The sequence below is a fragment of the Lissotriton vulgaris genome, chromosome 6 (assembly GCF_964263255.1).
Source record: "Lissotriton vulgaris chromosome 6, aLisVul1.2, whole genome shotgun sequence".
Lineage (NCBI taxonomy): Eukaryota > Metazoa > Chordata > Amphibia > Caudata > Salamandridae > Lissotriton > Lissotriton vulgaris.
Genome location: NC_141694.1, coordinates 1,094,645,827 through 1,094,672,809, shown reverse-complemented (window position 1 = coordinate 1,094,672,809; position 26,983 = coordinate 1,094,645,827). Strand labels below are relative to the sequence as shown.

The window sequence follows — 26,983 nt, the reverse complement described above, 5'->3', positions numbered from 1 at the left end:
AGACCGGATTCGTCGCAACATGCCCGCTGCGTCCAGTGGGGCTATCGCATCGCCTCCCCAGGGTCTCAGGAGTGACACATTGCTTGTTTTCCACCGCACCAGCTTCTATTTTGGAACTTTGCCACAACTAAAGGTACTGTTGGCTAAACGTCAGGCATCTTTGGATTATTTTGACGCAAACCTTAAGAATACTTTTGACATCAAATCTTGAACTGTGTATGTTGGATTTTTGTCATTTTGGTCTTGTTTAGTTTAGATAAAATACGTTTATTTTTCTAAACTGGTGTGGAGTCCATTTGTGGTGTTTTCACTGTGTTACTTTGAGTGTTGGTACAAATACTTTACACATTGCCTTTAATAAGCCTGTCTGCTCGTGCCAAGCTACCCGGGGGTGTGAGCAGGGGTTATCTAAAGAGTGCATCCCCCTTACCATGACTAGAAGCAAGGGTCCCAATTTGGACATTGGTACCTCCCTCTGCCAACTAGAGACCCCCGATCTAACACCCACACTACCACAAATAGAGAGCAAGGTGCTATCTACTTTTACCTCTGCCTACCTTTGGGGTTCCACGGACTCTGTGCACACTATACCTCATTTTGGATATATATATATATATATATATATATATATATATATATATATATAGATTGATTTTTTGGGGGGTTCCGCGGACTCTGTGCACACTATACCTCATTTTTGGGGGGGGGGGGAGAGAGAGAGAGAGAGAGAGAGAGAGAGAGAGAGAGAGAGAGAGAGAGAGAGAGAGAGAGAGAGAGAGAGAGAGAGAGAGAGAGAGAGAGAGAGAGAGAGAGAGAGAGAGAGAGAGAGAGAGATATATCCGTCTTCCTACACTTGCACAAATCTCAGAATTAACCTTTCTCTTTCATTCCTTTACTATTTTCCTGTATACATCTGATGCATATTTTCCAAGTGGAGATTGTATCATGACAAGGGTTCTTGGAAGAACGTATGCGTTTCAATACAACTCTGGTGGTATGAAAGCCAACACACACAGGAATGAAATCAAGGGTACAGCAGGATCAACTGGTGTTCCTGAATAAAGGCATTCCTCTCAAGCTCTTGAGAAGGGTCTAATTATACAGCCCTGGGTACAACTTGGGGCAGTAAAACCCTTATTTGCACAACATTACATATCTGCAATGACAATAACATTCGTCCAAAAGAACCCTTCAGGGTTCTATGGTCTCTACAAGTGTTGCTCAATCATCTCAACTCTGTGCATAACATACAAAGACTGCTGACAAGGGGCCCAGCCTCCTACATTTTATGTTATGTTATGTATTTTAATTTGTATAGCGCGTAGGTCACCCTTAGGTCTCATAGCGCTGTGAAAAGATTACCCTGAATGTGAGCGGAAGCCTTTGATATCTAATGGTTAGAATAGCCAGGTTTTCAGATTTCTTCTGAACGACTTATGATTGGAATCGCTTCTTAGAGTAAGGGGAAGTGCATTTCAAGTTGCAGGGCCAATTCTTGAGAAGCTTCTATCTCCATTCCTTACAGTACGCACTCTCATGATTTTTAAGAGACGTTTATTTGAGGATCTCAGAGTTCTTGGGGGACAGTATTCTCTAAATGTTTCCATCAGATACTGCGGTCCTTGGCCCTGTAGTGATTTGTGCACGAGACAACACACCTTGAATTTTATGCGCTGTCTAACTGGCAGCCAGTGCAGTTTTTTCAAGCAAGGGGCAGAACGAAGAGTACAACAAGGTCAGATTCCAAAGCAGCTGTTGTAGGATACTGGTTCTATATATACTACACCAAAATGAGGTATAGTGTGTATAGAGTCCAAGTGACCCCAGAGGTAGGCAGAGGTTACATTGTTTCAGGCCCCCGAGAGCAGCAGGCTCTCGACCCAGGGGTCCAGAAACATGTCTGTAGTGGCAGCCTAAGCAGCCACTCAAAGTTATCTCTAAGATGCCCTCTTTTGTGCATTTTACATTAAATCCCACACTGGCATCAGTGTGGGTTTAATGGTCTGAAAAGTTTGCTACCAAACTTCCCAGTTTTCAGTGGAGCCATTATGGTGTTGTGGAGTTCATAATGACAAACTCCCAGCACCATATACTCCTAATGGCAGCACTGCACTTACAATGCCCAAGAATGGACTTGGGCACTGTAGGGGTATAGGGCTCATGCACATGTACCCTCACTACTGGCATAGTGCATCTTGCTAGAGGGGTGACCGATCTATGCCAGGGGAGTGGTTTTGTGGGCATGGCACCGACCCTTCACTTTGTTCTGCACCAAGACACTCAGCCTGCAAAGGTAGTGTGTGTGTGTGTGTCAGGGTACAGGACCTCTAAGGGTGGCACAATAAGTGCTGCAGCCCTTAGAGGCCTTCTCTGGTCACAGTGCCCTGGGTACCTGTGGTACCATTTACCGGGGGCCGACATGTGGCTAGAGATGCCAATTGGGTTTAGGCTTCAATGCAATTTCAATTTCATAAGCTTTTATTCGATTTGAAAATACAAATCATACAAGCATAAACTTATAAACAATTCATTGCATATAAAATTAGTTTTTAAAAGACTAAGTTATTCATGTGAACTCAGGAATATTTCATATGGATGGTGACATGTATAAACAGGCACTGGGTATCATAACATATTTAGGAAAATAATAAAAACGCTGGAAGGAGAGGAGATCGTACTTGTACAGACAGGGGTAAACATGATTAACACATATAGAGCATATCTGGCAACTGTACATTTTAAAGCAAACACCAAGCCAAAAACATGGGATATTATGAATTTGCAAGGTAACATTGTGATACAAGTAAGTACAGATAGGAAGTGTAGAATTAAAGCAGCACTAGACACTTCCTAGCAGCTGTACATGTCTAAAAAAGTAACTGCAAAGACAAATATCCTCATTTTATAGATATGAGAATGTTTAAAAAGCTGAAAGGCAAGGGGGCGTATATGTACAGACAGGAATATAAGTGATTATCGCACCAGGTGCTCTTCCTGGCAGCTGTACATTTCAAATTCAGACCCTGGGTAAAAGTAAAAAGGGCATTTTACGTGTTTAGGTGCAAAGTGCTATAAAAGACAAATAAGTACAGACAGGAGTGTATGAAATTATGGCAGTACAATACATTTCCTGGCAGCTGTACATTTCAAAATATAGGTGGCAACAAAAAAGCAAATGTCCACGTTCTCGAGGGATGATAGTAGCACAAGAGCATACTTGAAAGACCGTATGTTGTATTTTATAAAAATGGGTTTTAGGTACTTTATTCTTAAAAAGTGATAAAATTTGCAGAAAAGTAAAAAATGACAGCAACTCTGGCGTGAGATGTCACAAGGGCAGGGAGTTTCTGATTTACGTTTCTGTACTGGGAACGCGACAAGATGGTGTACTATACCCAGCCTAACACGGGTTAGGACAAATTGATGGGAGGGACGAGAAACTAACGAAAGGTAGGCCTGGAACCCTGGTTGCAGATTTAGTTCCCTATAGAACTTCACAGTGGCCAACTTGCCATACACCTCATCTCGCCCTTTTTTTTTAAACTTTATAAAAGTTTGTTTGATTTCTTTTTTAGGGATTTCAACAGCCAATTCGGGGTCATGGAAAATATCGATATCAAATAGAGTTTTATACCAGATGTAAATGTATTGAAGCCAACGAATGCGTGATGAGAAGTCCAGTCCTATACAGTCAAGAATAATTTCTTGAGTGAATCGAGTCTCTGACTTAGCCCAAATAGAACGCCACAATAAGAGCGGACGGACGGCTGCTAAGTCAGAAATAAACTCGATCCCGACCTCATCATGGATTAACTGAACGGAAGCAGAATGGGGGACACATAACACTCTTTTTAAAAACTTATTTTCATCTGTTTGTAAGGAAGTACCATCAGTGTGGCCCCACACACCCGCCCCATACAGTGCAGAGGAAACACAGCGTATATTATATATATTAATCATATCACGGATGCTTCTCGATCCGAGCTTGGAAGCAAATCGAAATACGCTGCTGGTGGTTCGTGACATTTTCATCCTGATATTATCAAGCTCGGGTTTCCAAGACCCATCATAGGCATAGGTGATTCCCAGGTAACAAAATGATTTGACTTGTAACATTTTGTCGCTATCTAAATAAAAACTGGACTTGATTTTGTTAGCTGATTGGCCACACATCATAACATACGTCTTTGATTTGTTCACGCGAAGTCGCCTGTTTTGGATAAACTGCATGAAACTGTCTATGAGACGCTGTAGTCCTATCTGGGTGCGGGATAAAAGGACGGCGTCATCCGCATATAGTAGGATTGTGACAGGTTTTCCTCCAATCAGCGGAGCATCTGCTGGTATAGTGGCCAAAGTGCGGTCAATACAGTTAATAAAAAGTGAAAATAAAAGGAGGGGCTAACACGCAACCCTGGCGAATGCCCCTTGAAACTTTAAAGAACGGTGTGCATTCGCCAAGGGTACCATATCGAACTTTACAAGGGAGTTTTTCGTAGAGCCTTGACAAAAAGTGGACTATTTCTTTCGGTGCCCCTAGCTCCAATAAAACCTGCCAAAGAATACCATGATCAACTAAATCAAAAGCGCTGCTCAAGTCAGCAAAACATAAGAAAAGGTTGCCCTTTTTGGCTACTGTGTATTTGTTAATTAAAAGATCCAAATTAACACATTGCTCAAGTGTGCCCATGCCTTTTCTAAAGCCATATTGCACTTTGGTTAAAATATTCATGTCTTCCGCCCAAGTTTCCAGTCTTTTGAGCAGAATTCTGCTCATGACTTTTACTGAGGCGTCCAATAAAGAAATGGGTCGGTAATTGGAGGCCTCGGATTTGCTACCTTTTTTGAATAGGGGAATAATAACCGATTGGCCCCAGGAAGGTGGAATATTACCTTCGGCTGCGCAGTTAAAAGTCCTCACCAGAATGGGGACCCACAAGTTGGGTTCGGCTTTTAATAAATCGATAGGGACCCCGTCGGGGCCCGGGGCCTTCCCCCCCTTACTGTTAAGCAAGTCCTTCATGTCCCTCTTCCAGGGTAATCCCCATGGGTATAGGTGTCCATGTGGATGATACAGTGGTAGGTAATGTTAAAGGTGTCCCTTCTGGATTGAAAATATTGGTGAAGTGGTTAATCCACTCCTCGCATGCAACATGGGAAGTGATTTCCGGAATGCCCTCGGTTTTTAAAAATGGACTGTTAACTGTTTCCCAGTATAGTTTGCTATTGTTAGTCTCTACTGCTTCATTCAGCTTATCCCAGGCTTCTCTCTGTAGGACCTTTTTCCTATTAAAAATAGCCATTTTGTAGTTGGCCCTCGTTTGTTTAATTCTGTGGCTATCTCGGGGCTTACACCCTAAGGCAAGCTTCAATTCTTGTAAGGCTACTGTGCAAGAGTTATCAAACCATCCCATTTTGACGGTTTTATTAGTTGATGATTTCTTGCTGAAGATACCCTCAATAGCAATGTTGATGTTAATAAATTTTTATAACAAGAGATCGGAATTAATAACGTCTTTTAAACAGTAACTGATCTCAGATTTACAGCTAACTATGACCTCCCTTTGTTTGGCCGCAGAATTGGCCCCTGTCCATTTGATCCTCGGGCCATTGGGTCTACTTGGAACTATATCAGTGGTACAGGTTTCTCTGGTCTCTAGTTTGGCACCCCTTCCGGGAAGGGTGATACAGATGCTGTTATGGTCACTAAGACTTTCTTCTCTAACATACAGGGTTAGGTAGTCACCGTTACTAGAGAAAAGGATGTGATCAATAAATGTCCCGGCTTCCCTCCCTGTGAAAGTGGGGCAGATGGCATTCTGATTGTTTTTGTTACAAATTAACAGGTATAGATCTAGTTTAAACAGTAATTTATTTAAGATGGTGCCATAGTGGCAGTGTGGGAAATGGGGAAAATCCTCGATCTTGCCCGCTCCCCCACTGACATTATCTAGCTCCATTCCAAGGCCACATGGGTTCCCTTTCGATAGATGGCAGGGCTGCAGGTTAAAATCCCCAGCCCATAGGATGTCCGTCCTCTTATTTGAAATACCCAGGACCTTTACGATTTCTTTTTCCAAAGGGAACAAAATATTCCCTCTGGTAGCATCAAAGATGTTATTATAAAAATTAACAAGAACCAGATCATTAGCCTTTCCACATTCAAGCCTCAGTACCTGGCTATGTACTCCCACAGTCGTACTGCTTCTAACTTTGAAATTACTCAGTCTGTTGGATAGGAGTATCAACAGGCCCCCCTTGGCCCTGCCTGAGCTGGATTTGGTGGCATTGAGACAATAAGAGGAATAGCCTTCTATGTATATGGGTTCCTGGCTCCAGGTCTCTTGGAGGAGGACTATATCAAATCCCTCTCCTATAAACCTGTGCCAAAAAAGGGATGTTTAATTTCCCTGCAATACCTGCAACATTCCAAGAGATGAGGGTGAGATCTGCAGATTTCTTTGCCTGGGCTGATATCCTAGGGTGCCCAGTTGCTGACCTCCTAGTGGGGGACTGTGTATTGGTAGAAGGGTAACTAGGGAGGGGGGATTGGATGGAAGTACCTTCCGGTGCAGAGACCTTCTGAGAATCCACTGGTCCGCTAAGGTATGCGGGGGCCACAGTAGAAACTGCTTGAGTACTAGCAGGGACAGGTTGCACACTTAAACCAGATCCTGACTGCCTGTTGTCTGTCTGGTTTGACGGTGATGTAACATAATGTCAGTCAACCATCTCCAGGCAGTCAAATCTGTTCGATGTCTGAATACCTTGCCACCCGTTGCCTGCAAAATGGTTTTTGTTAGGATACCAAGGACGAGGTGCCCATTCCCTGCCCCTGTTCTGTTGAGTTTGCCATGGGTCTACATAGTTCCAAGTAGATTCTTGGTTCATGACCCAGTTTGGCGGTGGAATTGGGTAGTGATAGTTAAATGTGGGGGGGTAAAAAAAGGAAAGTCGATGCGTGTCGATACCCCCTTGCTTCTCCAGGTCTGGCCATGAACAGATATGGTTCACAGGGGATGCATCCTCGCATGTAACGATGACGCAATCCCCCTGAATACACTTGGGGCTCTTCCCCACCCATGGAACCCTGCGTACAGATCAAATTCTGCTGGTGTTAGGTGGCGTCAGTGGCCTATTAATACTGAGCCACTGAAGGATTTTATTCCGGAGGGACCAGTGAGGTTCATCTGTTCCTACTGCAAGTTCAGGCACTCCTGTTAGGATCACAGTAAATGGAGATGCCTCAGAAGGCAGATGGACTGGGCGTTTAGATCTGGTCCCCCTCTTGCCTTCGTGGGAAAGAGTTTTAGGGGGAGGCAGGGGTTTGCTGGTGGATTGCTGTGAGGACACATTGGTCAAAGTGTGATTAGCGTCAATAGGCATGGCTGGAGTGGTAGGAGCAGGGGGGGTTAGCTGACTGGGTAAAGAAGTCTGAGGTAAGGGTTTGGCTTTGGGTTTAGGTTTCGTGCAATTTGCACAGGTATTTTGAACAAGTGATGAGGGAGTTGTGGGCTTGTTTATTTTGGGTTGAACGTTAAACGTAACAGATGATCTGTCGGAGTTAACAGCGAGAACCCCCGAACAGACCGCTGCGGGAACCCCCCCAGATTTGACAGTTCCTGCGTTGGGCTGGCTGGGTGTTTTAACAAGAAGTATGGCAAGCTGTTTTTCAATTGCCATAATACTCCGTTCCAGTGGCTGGAGATGATGTATAAGTAGGTCCCTAAATCTCACAAAAAGCTGGGAAAAATCACAATCCGACTGACAGGGGACACCCTCCTGAACATTAACCAGAGTGGGACAATATACATTAGGTAAAACAGATGATACAGAATTAGTATTAGAGGTAACTTTCGTATTAGAACCTTTCTTTTTCCTGGTTTTAGAGGGTTGGTTCATGTTGGTCCCATTATTTAGGGGTACTGGCTGCTTAGGTACGGCACCTTCTCTCACCCCCTTAAGCCTAGTTACTTGATCAGAGTCTGCAGCCACAATCTGCTCGAGGTCCGGGGTGATCTCAAGGTTCCCTGTCGTATCCAGTTCCAGTGACAGGTTCGTGGCTGACAAATCAACGGCATTAGGAATAGAATGTACTTGTGCTGCTGCAGTTCCAGTGTGAAGTAAAATAGGAATAGGAGCAGCTGGTGGAAGCGGGGTTTGAGCAGCTGCTATAAGGCCCAAAGAAGATCTCCTGGCGATCGCAAGGTCCTGGGATACCCTGCGTTCTAAAATGGAGATATTGTGGTTAATAGCCTCGGTAGTGGTAGATATAAACTTGTCAATAGGACCTGTAATCAGTGCAGTTCTAAGGGCAGTTTTACTTCTAGATCCCCTTGTGGTAGACATTTTAAAAGGATGACCAATTTCGGGACTGATTCCAAAGTACACAATGGCTAGAAAAGGTACCTTTAGCAAAAGAACTAGACGTCTGGCAGATAAAACCAAGGGAGTAGGCCCAGCCCAGCCTGGATCAGTCTGGAACGGGCTGAAACGGGCCCGCCCTTGGCCCGGGCTTCGCCCGGCGTCCCGCGAGGGAGGGTGAGCGCGACTTATATGAGCCTCCTGGCGCTTCTTGCTGACGGTGTTGTCGCAAGGCCTGTTGGGGGATGTAGTTCCCCGGCCCCCGCTCTCCACTCGGCGGCCGTCTCCCAAAGCCAGCGGGAGTCGAGCGGCGGGAGGCGGGAGGCGGTCCTGTGTTAGACTGGCTGGTACAGACGTTTGGCAATGTAGACAGTCAAGCTGCAGGCAAGAGTTCTGGCTTCGCTAAGGTTTCAATGCAATTTTAGGGAAGGAACATAGTCCCTGGGCACCTGATTAGCAGGAGCCCAGTGCACACTCAGTCAAAGAACATCAGCAATGCAGCAACAAATGGTGGCATACCATGCATGAAAGAGGGCACTTTCTCACAGCTTTGAACTAACCTCAGACCACAATATGATAAGACCAGAAGATGTGATAAGGGAGATGTATGAAGGGAGCACAGCAACAAGGAGTCGCTGCTCCCCAGGAAGGCCTTGCTATAGTCACATGGGCAACTAAAGAAAGACAGTACATGGTCTGGGCTTGGTGAACTTTTAAACATGACAACCAACAATGAACGGCAGTGAAGGATGTTTTAAAGAAAGGGTTTGGTATTTTCAACAGGAAGCATTTGCTGGAGAGCTAAAGCAGCTGCCTCACATACAAACATTTGAAAAACATCTCAAACTAAGGGAACAAAGGCGTCACCACATATCAAACATGCACAAATAAGAATATACTACAACCAATAATTTTATGTAAAATAAATGTAAACTTAGCAAGAATGATGAGAAAACCTTTATGCCAAGGGCATTAAGGAGGCTGATCTGAGAGAGTTAGTTGAAGGAGGAAACGTCTTAGTTCTTTCTTTGCACGAAATGTCAAAGCTTGCTGCAAAAAACAAGGATCAAAAATAACTGTTCTTGAGAAAAACAGAACATCTGCAGTTTAGTGGACTAACTAGATCAAAGACTAAGAACTATTGAGCTTCTCGTCAGAGTACTGGCAAGATTACCTGAATGACCAATTACATTAATACAGTCCGTGTTTGGAGTTATGCCTTCAATGGAAATCCTTCTCAGAACCCGTTAATCAAAATGTTGGATCATTCTTTGGCACACGTTCCCTCTCAACCAGGTCAGAAGTGTACTCCTTTATTCTTCGTGAGGGTCATTTCTCTTCACTTTGGGGACCAGTGGCTGAAAAATTTCACCGATCTATCTGATTTCTCATGATTCCCATTTTAATAGATAGTGCGTTTTTCCAAACTTTCAGGCTTTGGGGGCCATTGGAACATTTGGAGGGACAAATTCTGTTGATCTAGCATTCAGTGATTTTGACAACCGAGGCACTTTATTTCAGCGGGCTGCTTTGGTTTACAATTACGGACTAGGACCAGAGGTAAGACACCTGCATTGCTTCTTATTTTGTTTCTTTTGTTAAATAGCAGTAGTGGTGAAATGATCAAAATGTGGCGATAACATACACTGCTCTCCGTAAGTTCACTTTAAATGAGTTAGAGTTGCTTGTGTTGTGTGATTCATGGGATGGGGTAACTCTTGCTTTTGCACTGGGGAATTGGAATGATGCAGATTTAGACCCTCTGGTCTCACTGGTTTCTTTTATGAAGATGAGTAACTTAGTCATTTCAGATAATTCTTTCTTAAGGTGGGCAATTTCATTTGCTTGAGTTTGGACCTTCAGTATTAAGTCCTTGTAAACCTGTATTCAATGTACGGCATTTCCATGGAATGTTCTTGAGGGGCCTCGGCGGCGCCTATATACCAAAGAGGTGATTCACAATCAAAAGTACAGGAGATATTGTATGACCCTGTCTAAAACTATTTTTACACAGTTTTGCTACCTACAAAACAGGTGTAATAGTATGCCTAGAAAGTCACGTCAGGGGCAGGATTCTAGGTAGGTTATTACTACTGTCATTTGACTTGAAGACTGCCTATTCCCCCTATACAGTATTATACATACTGTACATAGTATGCACAGTGAGAAGGACTGCAAATGCATATTTGTTTTTCCTCTGTGCGGTAACATTTTTACCCGCGGAGAACACATTTCCCTGGCACACCCAGCACATTAGGAAATGATGTGTTCCCCTTCCGATCCTTAAAAGAGCAACTCAAGTCCTCAGCTGGAGTAGCCTTCTGACCATTTCCAGTGTGCGAAACGTACATTTTTGTGGTCGTCCATACACAGGGCAAACTACACCTTGTAATGTCCACTTCCCTGCAGTTCTGCAGATATCGCCACACTCACAATAGTTAATCAATTTATGCCTAACAGGAACACTTTTTTGAATTCCTGGCCAGCATAAACGGAGGCGTTTTCAGTTATAAACAAATGTTTACAGCCAAAATCTCCGACCAAGTTAATAGAAAAACATCATTGCACCTATAATTCCAAAATCCTACTCACAAATTGAGCATGAGTAAACATTTAATTCACCAGCTATTAGCCCATAGCTAACCCTCAGAAGTCTATAACTGCCACAGGAGCTTTCATAAGGTGGGTTACCACTTCTACGATAAAGATGTGTACAGTTGCCCATACTACTGGAAATAAAAGTTACATACCTGCCAGGGTATCAGACACTCGACAATTGTTTCCTTCTGTCTTGGAGAGTACACAAGCAGCAGCAGTATGCCATTCAAATTCGTACAAGCATTTTTCACTGTCGAAGTTCATTAACACAGGAGCGCTCTCTAGATCACCTGCCAACAACACAAAAGGAAATTGGTAATTGGAAGGTACCACCTATTTTAGGGAACATTTTCAACAGACAGTTATTTGCAATTCTCAACAAGTTTTCTTCAGAAAGTTAAAGAACAACAAATGTTACCCGGTGGAGTAAGTTCATGCAGGATCTTGAATCAGAGTAAATAAATCAGTGCTTTTGGAATATGAAGAAGCTCTCTATTGAATAACGGAGTGCTACAGAGAATAATTGCCGCAGCATGGGTGTCAATCTACCAGCGTGCAGGGATGTGGAATTCCTATCACCCGAGGCCCAGTACATACTATTTGGAATCAAGTGCAACACATTTTTGTGCTTATTTTGTTGTACTGGACAGTTAGGCCCAGTTCCCTGCAGCAGAAACCATTTGGCTGGAAGGATACAGTACAATAGTAGGACATTTTGAAAGAGGATGGTCTTGCACTAAAGACACGATTGTATCCAAATACATAGACAAGCATGAAGTCAAAATTGAGAATTGTTTGTGTTCAAAATTAAATGCACACAAAAAAATGCAGCCTGGAAAAAAAGTGTTGTGCTAACCTACTGTGCACCTTTAGATAACCTTTCTCTGGGGCATCAGGTATTAAAACGTGGTTGATACACTCCAATACTTAAAAAAGATTAATAATGGAGAATCGGTGTTAAACTATTATAAGCATCTTGAAAATAAATTAGGTGCCTAATTATTAAAGAAAGTCACAAAAGTACACCTTTACGTGTATGTCATTGAGCTGGTACAAATGTAAGACCTTCCGGGATTCACAAGAGTTTACAGAAGTAGGCCTAGAACTGCACTCCTAGCAAACCTTTGTGATTTACATTTTCATCTGAGTAAATATATACATGTATTTTTGGAACACAATTTGATTGAGCTTTCCACAAGCAAGTACATGCATGTATAAAGCTAAAATCTGCAAAGTGACTGCAAATTCACTATCCTTACACTAATTTTTCTCCATGTGGCAACAGGTTTAGTCCTACCTTGCCAGGAGTACATTTCAATGTTTTCCAGTGAGGGAAGAAATTAGAGAGAAGTTGTGAATCTCCTTAAACATGTAAATTTGTGGGCGTGCACTGGGCATTTCAAACCTGCAGCTACCTCTTTCTGCCTGTTTGTAGATTAGTGGAAACTTTACAGCCTTTCTATCACCAAAAGGGACAAGTGGATTTGTTTATAGAACAAATAGATTTCTGAAGCGTATTGTCCTTTGGTAAAAAGACATTATACAATTTCACACCCCTGAACTTGTCAATGGTAAGGGAAGTGACATTATACTAACTCAACATCTACCTCTTTGCTGCTGTAGGGTTAGCTGAAAAGTCGGGAGTGCCACTCCATTGATGGGTTCTGAGACTAGGTGTAGCAAGAGCAGTGCCAGGACTATCAAAGGATTCTCAGGCATAGAGTGAATGATAGAGATATATGTTCATACAGTACCATGCCAGAGTTATTCAAATCAGATCAGTATACATCACCAACTAAGATGGCTTAGTACCGCAATGAAGGTATTGTTATTAATGTGCAGCATAATAGGTGTTCCATGTTTACTGTATCTTAAAGAAGCCATTCAGGAGCCATTAGGGAAGAAGGTGCCTCTAGAATGCAGAATGGATTTACCCACATGATTAAAGAGAGTGCACAGATAAAAATGCATAGGAGATGTTCCAATTAATTTGTTGAAATATAGGAGTATGGGGCGTAGGTTGACTATTTACCCCAACAGGAAGCAGTGAGTGATTGCTAACTGAATACCGTAGGTGTGAATGAAGAGTGTTTGGATGTGATAAATGTAGACAGACTTCCGGGGTCACAAATGGGAGATTTTTCAGAGCTTGCTTACATGTAGCACCAGTATATAAGGATGGAGTACGAAAGAATAGCCATCTGCAGAGGGTTACACTGGTTGTTAAAGGCTTGGAACAAGAGTTATAGGATTGAGCCGCAGGTGAGGTCCTATAACAAGTGTGAGGGTTTTTCACAACAGATATAGCGTGAAGCAGAAGTGCTGTAAGGCTATTAGAATATTCCACAACACTAAAGGTAGAACATTATAAATTAAAAAGGGAGTAATAGAAAGACAGGTATTGGAATGTTGGAGAACAAGGTGTATACCAGTCATTATAAGCCCAGAGCCACTCCATTACCTTCAATGGAGCTCTCAACATTCCAACGTTGTAATCTAGCCTTACAGCCTGCCATAGTGGGCTATACCGGATATTAAACGCCAAGTCCAGAGTTAACAAGGGAGCAGGACTTTAATGGCCGTTATGGCCTAGCTACAGAGGGCTATCAGGCGATTAGAACATTATGCCACTAGAGGGCAGAGTGTTCTAACTAATAAAACAAAAGGCCTCATGGAGCCTGAGGGATTTGAAATCCCCTTGAGCTCCGCAAGCCCTTTGTTCAAAGCAACAGCTATCATTGGCAACTTGGGAATGTTGGCGCTCAGAGCTTCTACTGGCCATTAGAAGCAAGGAGTACTTCATTGTTTTCAATGATGCTCCTAATGTTCTAATAGGAGAAAGATAACCCCAACAGGTCCTCTCAAGAAAGAATTTCCTATCGACAAGAGGGTATGACAGATTTGTTCTCACGCCTCAAACTCAATGTATTTCATCGTTTGGTAAGCTTTCCAACCATAAACGACTGGTCTAAAACCTTACCAAATTGTCCTTGCGACGGAGTCTCACCCCAATCAACAATCCACATAGTATTAATTTGCCAATTTTATCGAGAGCTGAGGGTGAGGTGGATTAAACCCATCTTGAAAATCTGGGGTATGAGACACTGTCGTCCGGCCTACCTTGCACTGCAGTTTTTAGACAATGAATGTTTGGTAAGAAACATTGTTTTGTTTTTGAAACGCACAATTCGATGTAGTAAACATCTCTGAACTCTGTCCTACTTTAAAAGTATGCTCACAGATCTTAATTCTTAACCATTTTTAAACCTGTAATTTTGTTTACATCTTGAAAACTTGGAGGTACAAGGTAATGTCTTCCGGCCCACCTTGCACCCGAGTTTTTAGATAATGAACGTCATGTAAGAAAAAATCTCTCATTCTTGAAATGTACGATTGGATGTAGAAAATATCTCTGAACTTTGTCCCTCTATGAAATATGCACCCAGGTCTTACTTTCTAAATATTCTTAAACCTGTAAATTTAGTTTCAACTTTTATATTCATTCCCTTTCATAATCATTGTATGATAGTGGCAATATGAAATGTTAAAAACTGACTTCACGTTTTAAAATAACTTTTTAATGACTATTGTGCAATAATTGTGATATGGTACTGTAAAATTTGTGCTTATGGTTTTTTTAGTGCGCAAAATTGAAAACCAAGTAAAGCTAAAGTTAAAATTTCCTATCGGGGAACTGTAGACAATACAGGAACAGAGAAAGGCAATTCCTGCCTCAGCAGTATCATCATTTAACAGAACACTTCAGTGAGGATAGAGGACTGGGCATTTAGCTCAATGAAAACAATACCCAAGAAAGAAATGTTCTTGTTTGGTTATATATTAAAGACCTTCAGTACAGCAGTTCTTTGCAAGAGGAACTTATTATTGGGTGGCCTTGCTGCTATTACCACAAAAACAAAATGGAGGTAAATAATTCAACTTGAGAAATGTAAATGTGACTCTCATAGTTTCCTGGAGCGGTCTGATTATGTCTTACTCCTGTACCATTAACCTGACCTCAAACTCCCAAAAGTGCACAAAGAACAAAAGGCTAGCTATTCCCAATGCTGAGAACAACCCAGCGTGTTAAATGCCAGTCCCCTTATTCAACTGGATCACTATTTCCTGAACTTTGTGCACAATAAATCAAATCAGACCACACACATCAGCATTTCAAAACGGTTTATTTAAATCTCTGAAGCGAATCTTTTCCTACCAGCATTAGAATATAAATAGAAGAGGATAAAGTAAAGTAGCCAGGTGATACTGAGGAGAATGTAACAAGGGACTAATCCCTACGGTGAGTGCTCCCCAACCAAAATGTTTAACAGTAAACCACTTTTGTTTCACTCAAGTATCCAAACTCAAATTGTACTTAGGGCCTTATTTATAGTTGGGTGGGTGCATAACCTTTTGACGACAAGAAGCAAGCCTTACTTTTAAGACTTCTTTCTGCATGCTACAATTTCAGAAGAGTAGACCAAGTTCCCAAAACTCACTGCAGGCTGATTCTAGATGATTAACTTAAGAGTTAGGCGACTAAAGACTCTCTTTCTTGTAAAGTTCACCAGTGGAGACGGGTTAAGTCTTCTGCACTTCTGAAAAGAACTGTTCAGCTTGTGCCAAGGTGTAGAATACCAAGCAACCTCAGAATCTTATAGTGACCTGGAAACTGGCTTATAGGCACCAGTGACAGATGACTCAACAAGGAGAAAAGGATCTTGGGGCATTGAAGGAAAAAGTGGAGCTGTCCAAGGTGGCCCAGCTGGGACACAAGGAAGAGTCTTAACTTGGACATTCCAAAACAAACGATACATGAAGAGAGTAGGAAAGGTAACAAATGCTACCCATCAAGCTGGGGATGTTCTGAAACGAGCACATTCAGCCATTGCATGGAAGTAGCGAGTCTTGCAAATGATTTACAGTGATGGAAACTTACATGCTAGTTAAAGGTAAATACAAAGAAAGAGTATTCTAAAAGCAACAGCCCCAGTTTTCTGCCCTTCAATAATCATAGACGAATGAGGTAATGTGAAGTACAAGAGGGATATGCCGGTTGTAGGAAACAAGGCAGCAAGCATTTTTCTGACTGAGACAAAGAACATGGTTACTGTGAATGCCCCCAAGTCTTACGTGAGGAACTATGGAAGGCACTACAATACTAGTCTTAGGGACAAGACAGATATTGGAATTTTGTGCACCCAGGACTTAAACATGTTAAAAAAGGTTACATATGCCAGAATTGTCCGGAAATGACTATTATCACTAGATATGAAGCAGGCAACTTATCAAAAGATCTGCATCAAACTTTAAAAATGGGAAATACTTGAAATGGCATTCATGGCAAAGGGTTGACAATGAGTTTTAAGACCTATGATGTCATTCTAAGACAGTGATATAAATCTAGCCCATCCTCGACTGTTCTTTGCACATTTGCCTTCTTTATCCTCCACTCACAATAACTCATCACTTTACTATGCACTATGTTCTCACAAACATTATGATTTGTGATGACATACCTATTACTGTAAATAATATTAGGTATACCTGATATAAAATACAAGTGTAAAAGCAGTGCATGGATAAAGTGAGAGTTATAGTTAACGCAGTGTGGCTACCGAGTAGAATACACTGTTTATGGAGGCGCACAAGTTCTAATAATTTGAAGGTGCTGCGTAAATTATAAAACTAAAAGTACAAGTTTAGAAATGACATTTTTGGTATACTTCAACTTTTGTTTGTAGCTAAAGAATAAGTTATATTCATTTAAAGGTGGTGCACAAATTACAAATTCAAGGTATAACCATAACTTAAGAATTTCTAATGTTTGTGTATTTTAAATGTAGTTTCTATCAAAAGAATAAATAAAATGTTCCTAAACGTTTAACCTTTGGTTTTTCCATGTCTATAACAATATGGGAGGTAATAGGCAATGCATACTGAGGGTGTCAGTTATAGTTAAAGACATGAGTTATAGTTGCTTGAGATAACTAGGAATGGTGAATTTCAATGGGTTTGTTAGTTTAAAATGGACTGTGTGTTTTAACTGACCTAACTAGAACGTCACTTTAAGCATGGTTTCTTTTCAGTGAATATCTAGTTTTTAGGTCTCGGCTAGCGTAGGCTGCGCTTGCGAGATTTTATGTTTCTTAGTATGGGGCTTAAACCCGCCCCTCTTCTCCATTGGCTGGCTTCCTAAACTGAGGCCAGCCATTGGAGAAGAGTTTTGTCTTTCCATTTAAGACCCATCTTTTTGGGATTGAGGGGTGTGTTTTTTCGCTTCTTTCTCTTCTCTTCCCATTGGCTGGAATGTAAACAACAACAAGTCAAACCACATCTGTTGTTTACATTCCAGCCAATGGGAAGAGGGGAGAAAGAAAAACATGCCCCCTCAGTCTGCAAATGACGAGTTTCTCAGATCCATTTCTGCTGGACCTCGGAGAAACATGGTGGTGTTCATGGCGTGGTCCGAGGTTCTGCGCTTACTCCGCTACAGTGCATAGACTTCCCTCCTGCGCTCTGGGTCTGGCAGGCGTTGTCCCCTGACACTCTCTGGATTTGTTCCACCTGAGGTGGGACCGGCGCATTGCGGTGCTTTAGTTTTGCATTTTCCTTATAAACGTGAGATTACAGTTCCAAATGTAAAAATAAAGACTCCAGGACGGGCCGCTCCTCGCACCCGGCGCGGGACAGTCGCGGTGCCTCTCCATCACCCCGCGAGGTTTCTTTCTCAACCTTCCTCCCTTGGCAGGAAAGCATAGGTGGTTCCACAGCCGCCTCACACGCCCCCTCCCCCCCAACTTGGAAAACTCCGGCGCTGCGCGCAGAGCCAGTCCCGCCCCCATCACAATGGGCCGAGCAGGGAGCCGGAGGAGGAGGAGGAGGATGACGGCGCGGGGGAGGAAGGGGGCTTCGTTGAATAATGCAAAGTAACTCCATCGCAGCCACATCCTGTGCATGAGGCTTGCACCCAGTGACAGCCTTTCCTCTGCTTACCCTTTCTAACCACAGAGACGCTCTTTCATTTCTTGCCACGTTTTTTGTTGTCGCCGAAGCGACCCGAGACCCGGACTTTGGTGCTTGCGGAACACTACGTCGAGGATCAAGTCTCTGACCAGGCCGCGAATCGACCGAACCAAGGAGATCTCGCTGAACGCTGGTGGCTTTGAAAGGGGGGTTTATTTAGGGGGCGCTGGTGTCGCTCGGTGTGTGTGGGGGCGCTTGGGCTGTGCGCCAATCCTTGGTGCCGGCGCAGAGTTGGCGGTGCCACCCTGGTGGGTCATACCTGCTCATGTGTGGTTCTGAGGACTTCGCCTGTGTCCGTGGCAGTCGCCCCCGGCTCGCTTTCGTTGTGTGTTTTTAGCGCCAATCGCCGCATTATTGTAACTTCATAGCGCCTCATCACAGTTAAACTGATGCATTGCAGAGGTGCGTGTAAGCTGATCAGAGACCGGATCCTGACAGGCTAGTCTGACAGGATAGCTCCTCGAGTCACGTGGCTGTGTTGTGTTGGGGGCCTCCCAAATAGCAGGTGGTTCTCGCCAAGTCACATGTGGTCCTCGTGGCTGCGATTGTGATCAACTTTTGAGACCCCGCAGCATATTCAGGGCGGCGCAGTGGGTTCATACGCCTGCCGCATGGGGCTGTGTGCGCCCTGCTGCTGCATCGTGACAGGACCGACCCAGACTTTCTCTGTACCAGGGTTGATCAAAAGAGTCATGTGGGCAGCGCACCGGTCGCTGAACAGCTGCAGCACAGTTGGGGTTGTGGTGTGCGCGGTGCATTTTCTTGATGAATAATGTTCATGTGTTGAGTCCGCACGGGGATCTAGCCTGCCTGTGGTTTCGGCTGCAGGGCTTAGGTTTTCCCGGGTGTACTGGGGGCACCAGATCCGCAGTGCAAGTCGTGTTCATGAACACACAGGCTTCTGTGTTCAGGCACTCCAGGGTGGAGGGGGCTGCAATGATGACATTGCCGACCTGATATCGCATTGACACTGCCTGCATCCTGTGCTGATATCGTATTGACTCTGCCCACTTCCTGTGGTATCGTATCTGTGCCCCCGATCTCGCCTGCATCGTATTTGTGCCAGAGTGTGCATTTTATCGTATTGACCCTGCTTTAATTAAGTATCTGTGCCAGACTGTGCCCCCGATCTCGCCCTGCATTGTTTTTGTTGTTGTTTGGTGCCATTTTGTTGTCCCAGCCCGTCTCTCCACCCCGCTCCCTGCCGGTGCTCCCCCGTGGCCCCACCCCCGTTCCCTACAGCATCGCCGACCGATCCCCTCCGCACTCGCCACCCCGCTCCCGCCTCCCAGCTGCTCCTCCCTCACTCCGCCCCCCCCCCTCCGCTCTCCACTTAAGGCAGAGACTCATACGCGCAAGGCGCGCCAAAGGTAAGCCTGTCTACGCCCGTCCGCGCCTGGTCCGCGCCAGACCCCCTGGCTCCCGCAGAGGCCTCCGCCCCCCCGCCGAACTTACGACGCCACAACCCTCACTGCACTCAACACCGGCCGCCTTAACAACTGCCACCGAGCCGCCCCAGGACGTACCCATGGACCCTTCAATTGTCAATCCTGCAAGTTCTGCAGCATCAAGTCCCACTCTACAACCACAAACGCCAAACTGAGCTCCAACAACAACCACCTGCAGTGCATCCTGCTCAACACCCGCTCGGTCCACAGACACACCATTGAACTATGGAATCTACTCGACACCACTTCGCTGGACATCGCCTTTCTCACGGAAACCTGGATGAACACCATCAGCGCCAGACATCGCCATAGCCATCCCGGACGGTTACAAGATCATCCGAAGGTACCGCATCAACCAAACAGGAGGAGGCATCGCCATCGTCCACAAGAACACCATCCGTATCACCACCAGCTCCGACGGCACCCTCGCTGCCGCCGAAAACCTTCACTTCCAGATACACACCGACCCCAAGAGGCACCCTCATGTACAGACCCCCGGGACCCCGCACACAATTCACGAAGACATTGCTGACTTTGTCAGCTCACACGCCCTCCCTTCCGATGACTACATTCTCCTAGGGGACCTCAACTTCCACCTGGAAAATAACAACAACAACAACACCACCACCACCACCCTGCTGGATAACCTCGCCAATCTCGGACTCAAACAAATGGTGAACACCCCCACCCACTACGCCGGACACACGCTCGACCCAATCTTCTCCTCCAGCAAGCACATCTCCTTCAATCACGTCACGAGACTCCACTGGACAGATCACAGCTGTGTCCACTTTAGCTTCAGAAAGACCACGACCCACCACCACCCACAACAAGTTCCCCGCAGAAGCTGGAACAAAATTACCACCGACCAGCTCACCACATCTCTGAACCAAAACCCTCCCGCCACATCAAAGGACCCAAATCAAGCAGCCATCAATCTCACACAGTGGATCACCCACTGCGCTAACGAACTAGCACCCTTGAAAAACCATCCCAACAAGCCTGGAAGCAAAAAAGCCTCCTGGTTCAACGACGACCTCAAAAACTCCAAAAAGAACTGTTGCACCCTCGAGAAAGCTGGCGAAGAAACCCAACCACAGACAACATGGCCGACCTCAAGAACGCCACCCGCAAACACCACCAGCTAATCCGCACCACCAAGAAATCAGCATTCAAGGATCTACTACACAACAACGCACACAACAGCAAGGAACTCTTCAACATCGTCAAAGAACTCACCAATCCCAGCGCCGGCAACAACGACATCACTCCCTCTGAAGACCTCTGCGACTCTCTTGCCTCTTTCTTCCACAGCAAGATCGCAGACATACACAACAGCTTCGGCATCCAGCCCACTCCCCTCACCACTGAACCAAAGCCCCCCACCACCACCCTCCGCACCTGGACCCCGATCAGCACCGAAGACACCATCCGATTGATGAACTCCATCCACTCCGGGTCACCAACTGACCCATGCCCCCATCACATCTTCAACAAGGCCGACTCCGTCATAGCACCCCAACTCCAGGACATCATCAATTGCTCCTTCAACACCGCTACCTTCCCAGAAAGCTGGAAACATGTTGAGCTCAGCGCCCTCCTGAAGAAACCTACAGCTGACCCCACCGAACTTAAGAACTACCACCCCATCTCGCTCCTCCCGTTCCCCGCAAAAGTCATTGAGAAGACCGTCAACAGTCAACTCGCCGTCTTCCTTGAGTCGTAACAGTTCCCTCGACCCCTCACAGTCCGGCTTCCGAGCCAACCACAGCACCGAGACCGCCCTCATCGCAGCCACAGACTACATCCGAACACTGCTCGACAACGGGGAAACAGCGGCCCTCATCCTCCTGGACCTCTCCGCAGCGTTCGACACGGTCTGCCACCGCACACTTGTACAACGGCTCAGGGACGTCGGGATACAAGACAAAGCATTGGATTGGATCATCTCGTTCCTCGCCGGAAGAACACAGAGTCCGCCTCCCCACTTTCAAATCAGAGGCCACTGAAGTCATATGCGGCGTTCCACAAGGATCATCGCACAGCCCCACCCTCTTCAACATCTACATGAGCCCCCTCGCATCCATCGCACGCCAACACAACCTCAACATCATCTCCTACGCAGACGACACCCAGCTGATCCTCTCCCTCACCAAAGACACAACCACCGCCAAATCCAACTTACACGAAGGGATGAAAGACGTAGCCGAGTGGATGAAGAACAGTCGCCTGAAACTGAACTCTGACAAGACAGAAGTCCTCATCCTAGGATCATCCCCCTCTGCCTGGGACGACTCATGGTGGCCACCGGCTTTAGGCAACGCACCCAAACCAACGGACCATGCTCGCAGCCTTGGATTCATCCTAGACTCCTCCCTCTCAATGACCAGACAGGTCAACGCCGTCTCTTCATCATGTTTCAACATCCTACGCATGCTCCGTAAGATCTTCCGATGGATCCCCGCCGAAACAAAGAAGTAGGTCAACCAAGCACTCGTCACCAGCCGACTGGACTACGGAAACACCCTCTATGCTGGAACCACAGCCAAACTGCAGAAAAGACTTCAACGCATTCAGAACGCCTCCGCTCGGCTCATCCTAGATATACCTCGCCACAACCACATATCCGGTCACCTAAGAGACCTGCACTGGCTCCCAGTCAACAAAAGAATCACGTTCCGTCTCCTCACCCACGCACACAAAGCCCTCCACTACCTAGGACCCAAATACCTCAACACTCGCCTGACCTTCTACACCACCACCCGCCAACTACGATCGTCCAACCAATCCCTCGCTGCGATTCCACGCATCCGAATAGCCACCATGGGAGGAAGATCCTTCTCCTACTTAGCGGCGAAGACCTGGAACTTCCTGCCCACCCACCTCCGCCTTACACAGAACCACCTCTCCTTCAGAAAGCAACTCAAAACCTGGCTGTTCGATCAGTAGCGAACCCCTCTCCTTTAAGCGCCTTGAGACCCTCTGGATGAGTAGCGCGCTATACAAATTTCTAACTTGACTTGGCCCATGTTTGGCAGCAGCAACAGACCTCGATGTTCACCCCACCACCCTATAACTTGGCCACCAACGGGAAACACTACAGTTGTGTAGCTACTGTCGATAGCTCTAAAATTGCAAAAATGTGACAAACTTGGATACAGCTAACGTGTAGCGCTTGTGTCGAACTGGAACGTAAACGTGGTTGCGATGTTTGGCTAGTTTCAGCACACGGTGTGACATTATACGTGGGTACTAAACGCATTAAATTTCGCTACGTAGTTATTTCTCAACCTACTGTTTGTCTATCATGTAGCGTTACTTGCTAGAGCTTTAAGTGGGATGAAAAACACTTGGGGTCTCTTAAAGGGGCATGGTCAATGTAATTAAGGGCGTGGCTTACAACGCACTAGCTAAAAATCTGTGTTTAGCCCGACTTGTATTTTGCTGTTTGTCATTGCATACAGACACGATACAAGTATCCTCATATCTACAAGTCAGGACTATTGGCTTTGTCAATTGTGGTTTATTGCATAAGATAAATAAGCAGCAACTATGGCTTGTATATAATATTGAAGAAGCTGCCACTTAAAGCCTGGTGACACCACAAAGAGATACAGAGAGAAAATAATCCTTTTTAAAGGATTCCCCCCTCAGCTGGCATGACGTCAGGCCCTAACTTATCCACTAGTGAGAAGTGATCACGCGCACATGGATGTGGCTGCTGTCACAGCAGTCCGGGGAAAAAAGCACCGCCTGTGCCAGGGCCCGATCGAGAGGGGGGTGTGTGTGTGTGTGTGTGTGTGTGTGTGTGTGTGTGTGTGTGTGTGCCTCTGTGTGCCTCTGTGTGCGCCTCTGTGTGTGTGTGGCTCTGTGTGTGTGACTATCTACTACTCACTCTATACTACTCTCCAATAATCAACACTACTCACTAACTACTATTGCCTACAACATACCCCCCCACCCCTGTCATGCCTGGGCAAATGTTGTGCAAAGTGTGGGGTTGCACGCAGTGCCTGGCCTGTAGCAAGGCCCTGCACCCAAGCAGTGACCCCTCCGCTCACGTGGACCCACGAGCACGCATGACTGTCACTGTAATGTTACAATGTAAAGGGTGTCATTTTAAGTAACTTTGCCAAAGGGTCAAAACAGCAAAATATAAAAAGGGTGCCTATGTCACTAATAAATATAATCAAACGTACATTATATAAATTCACACATTATAATGTTTAGTAAAAGTGATTGACCTCATTTTTTGCTACTAAAGCCCCATTGTCCTTTTGTCCTTCAACTTTCTTCAGGCTCTAAAATGCAGCCATAGAACCTACCACAAAAAGGCTTTGCAATCTAGTTTGGGAAGGGAGAGGGATCTGCCGCTGACCCAACCGTGGTCCGTGAGCCACCACTGCAGAGTGCCCTCCGAGATCAGGACGTGGTCGGACAGGTTGCCCTGATGCTGGGCCGATTGAAACTTCAGGTCCCACTGCAGAGACCGCATTCGCCACCTGGCGTGATGCACCAGTAGGATGCAGGAGGCCATCAGCCCCAGAAGCCGCAGAGTCTACCTGACCGAGATCCGGGATAAAGGCTGAAAGAATGGGATGAGAGCCTGAACATCCCGGACCTGCTGTTCAGGCAGATAAACCCGAAACTGCGCCGAGTCTAGAACCGCTCCGATGAAGAGGAGCTTCTGAGAGGGGCACAGGTGTGACTTCGGCACATTGATGGAGAACCCCAGCTGGTGCAGGAGATCCGCCGTAGTCTGGAGGTGGCTGACGACTGTCTGGGGCAAGCCCGCCTTCAACAACCAGTCGTCGAGGTAGGGGAAGACTGAGACCCCTAACCTGCGACCACCGCCATCACCTTTGTGAACACCCATGGGGCGCTGGTAAGGCCGAAGGGGAGCACGGTGTACTGAAAGTGCTCGTGGCCAACCGTGAATCGCAGGTAGCACCGGTGGGCCGGCAGGACGGGAACGTGAAAGTAAGCGTCCTGCAAGTCCAACGCTACCATCCAGTCTCCTGGGTCCAGGGCAGCCAAAACCTGAGTCAGTGTCAGCATCTTGAATTTCTCCTTCCGGAGGAAGCCGTTGACGTTCCGTAGGTCCAAGATAGGGCGTAGGCCCCCTTTGCCCTTCTTGGGTACCAGAAAGTATTGGGAGTAGCAACCACACCCTACTTCTGGCCCAGGAACGCGTAACTTCCTCCTGCAGAAGTCGCAAATGATCCCCTGACACACGGTGGTTCTGCGGTGGCATGGCTGGAGGAGTCGCCTCGAAGGGGAGGGAGTAGCCCCTTCGGACGATCTGCAGCACCCACCTGTCCGACGTGACAGTGCGCCAGTGGAGGAGGTGATGGCGAACCCTGCCACCCACTGGCGTCACATCGGCCTGAAAGCACGGACTAGGAGGGTTTTGAGGCGGATGCTGCAGGGGAAGGTGTGGACTGACCTCGCCGTTGTCCCCTACCGCCGCCACGGCGGTTCCCACGGCCGCCACCGCGTTGGGTATTACCCTGCGGAGCGTGGCTGGCAGCATGTGTGGGTACACCCCTTCCGTGGCCACGAAAGGAGTGAAAGGCAGCCGATTGCTGGCGTGGGGCCGAGAGGCCCAAGGACTTGGCTGTGGCCCTGGAGTCCTTAAAACGCTCAAGCGCATGGTCTGCCTTGTCGCCAAAGAGGCGACGGCCATCGAACGGCATGTCCATCAGTATGTTCTGGACATCGGCCGAGAAATTGGCAGACCTCAACCAGGCGTGGCGTCTGACCGGCACCGTCGTTGCCATCGCTCTGCCCAGTGAGTCGGTGGTATCTAGTCCACACCGGAAGGAATATCTGGCTGCATCCCGACCCTCCACAAGGGCTTGGCAGAGTTTGGCCCGTACCTCCAACGGACACTCTGGCAGCACTTCCGCGACCGTATCCCACAGAGAGTGGGTCTAGCGGCCCAAGAGGCATGCAGTGTTGGAAGACCGCAGTCCCAGACTAAGGGAGGAGAAGATCTTTTTGCCATACTGCTCGTACCTCTTGGATTCCCTGTCCAGCGGAGCCGAAGGGAATGCGGTCTGGGAATTGGAGGCCTGGATGACCAGGCTCTCAGGGGTGGGGTGGGTGGACAGGAAACATGGGTCACCCGGGCCGGGCGGTGACGTCTGGCCACGTTCCTATCTACGGGCGAACCCGTAGCGGGCTTGCACCAAGTGCCCAAAAGAACGTCAGTTAAGGCCTCGTTAAATGGCAGCAGAGGCTCGGCTGAGCATGACTGCGGCTTAAGGACCTCTGTGAGGAGCTTAGTCCTCACGGCCGCGACGGGGAGCTCAAGGCCCAAGGCCTTGGCCGCCCTCATCAACACCACACTGTAGGTTGCCCCCTCCTCCGTAGCCACGGTAGGAGGGGAGACAAAGCCAGTGTCAGGCGAAGTGTCTAAACCACTGGCTTCCCCAAGGTCACCTGTCCAGTCCTCATAAGACTGGCACTCACGTGCCGGAAGGTCCTCAGACCACTCCCAATCCTCCTCATCACCCATCAGCTGGTACTCAGGGTCAGTAAAGGATGGGGCCGGTTCATGGAAAGTGAACTCACCAAACGGCGTCCGAATCGGCACCGAGGGAGGCGTCGGGGACGGCGCCATCCGAGGACGGCGCTTGGGGTGACACCTGTGGGGTCGGCGCCAGGGAGGTAGTTAAGTCCACCAGCGACGACCTGGATCCGGAACCGGATCCAGCGGGGCCCTGCGGCGCCGAAGCACCCGACGGCGTCGGGGCCGAAGCCCCCGACCCACTAGGACCCCCAGACGGGACCACTGGGCCCGAAGGCACCTCGGAACCAGTCGGGGGAGAGAGGGACCTCATGGCCATGAGGAACCGCTCGATCTCCCCCGGCGTCGCCATAGGCCCAGGGACCTGAGGGTATGAAGCCGGACGCGATGCCTGCGACTCAGACGGTGCCACGTGGGCGGTGCCACGTGGGCGGTGCCACGTGGGCGGTGCCACCTGAACCCCCGGCCGCGTCGCGCGAGCGTCGGGGGGGGGGGACAATGGGGGGGGGGAATAGGGGGGGAATGCGGGCAGGGGAATGGGGGGGGGGGGACAATGGGGGGAATAGGGGGGGAATGCGGGCAGGGGAATGGGGGGGGGGGGGGGGGGGGAGTCAGAAGAGCGATGACGTCTCTTCGACTTCCTGTGCTTACCTGAAGAATTGGACCCAGAGGAGTGATGTCGACTCCCGGAGCTATGACGGCTCCGCTCCCGCGACCGGTCCCTCGACCTCCGTCTGGACCGGGACCTCTCGGCGCGAGGCCGACTGCCAGAGTTCGAGTCGCTTACGGGACCGCTCCCGTCTAGATTTCGAAGTAAGGGCCCGGCAGTCGAGGCAGGTCTTGTCGTCGTGGTCGACGCCGAGACAGTGGAGACACCGACGGTGAGGATCCGTGACCGACATCAGTCGGTCGCAATCTTCACAGGGCTTGAAACCAGGCATCCCTATCGGCACCGATCGGAGTCGAAGACTCGAAAAAGGAATGATCAAAAGATCAAAAAGAGTTAGTCAAAAAG

The 26,983-nt window shown here is 47.1% G+C and overlaps 1 protein-coding gene across 1 annotated transcript in view; it reads right to left on the bottom strand.

The window, feature by feature from the left end:
• The window catches only part of IGF2R (insulin like growth factor 2 receptor), a 1,757,136-nt gene that overhangs the window by 1,373,135 nt on the left and 357,018 nt on the right, over window positions 1–26,983 (bottom strand). The window contains exon 14 of the mRNA XM_086927157.1: window positions 11,115–11,252. Within this exon, the coding sequence (XP_086783283.1) occupies window positions 11,115–11,252 (138 nt within the window). The remainder of the gene's footprint in view (window positions 1–11,114; window positions 11,253–26,983) is intronic.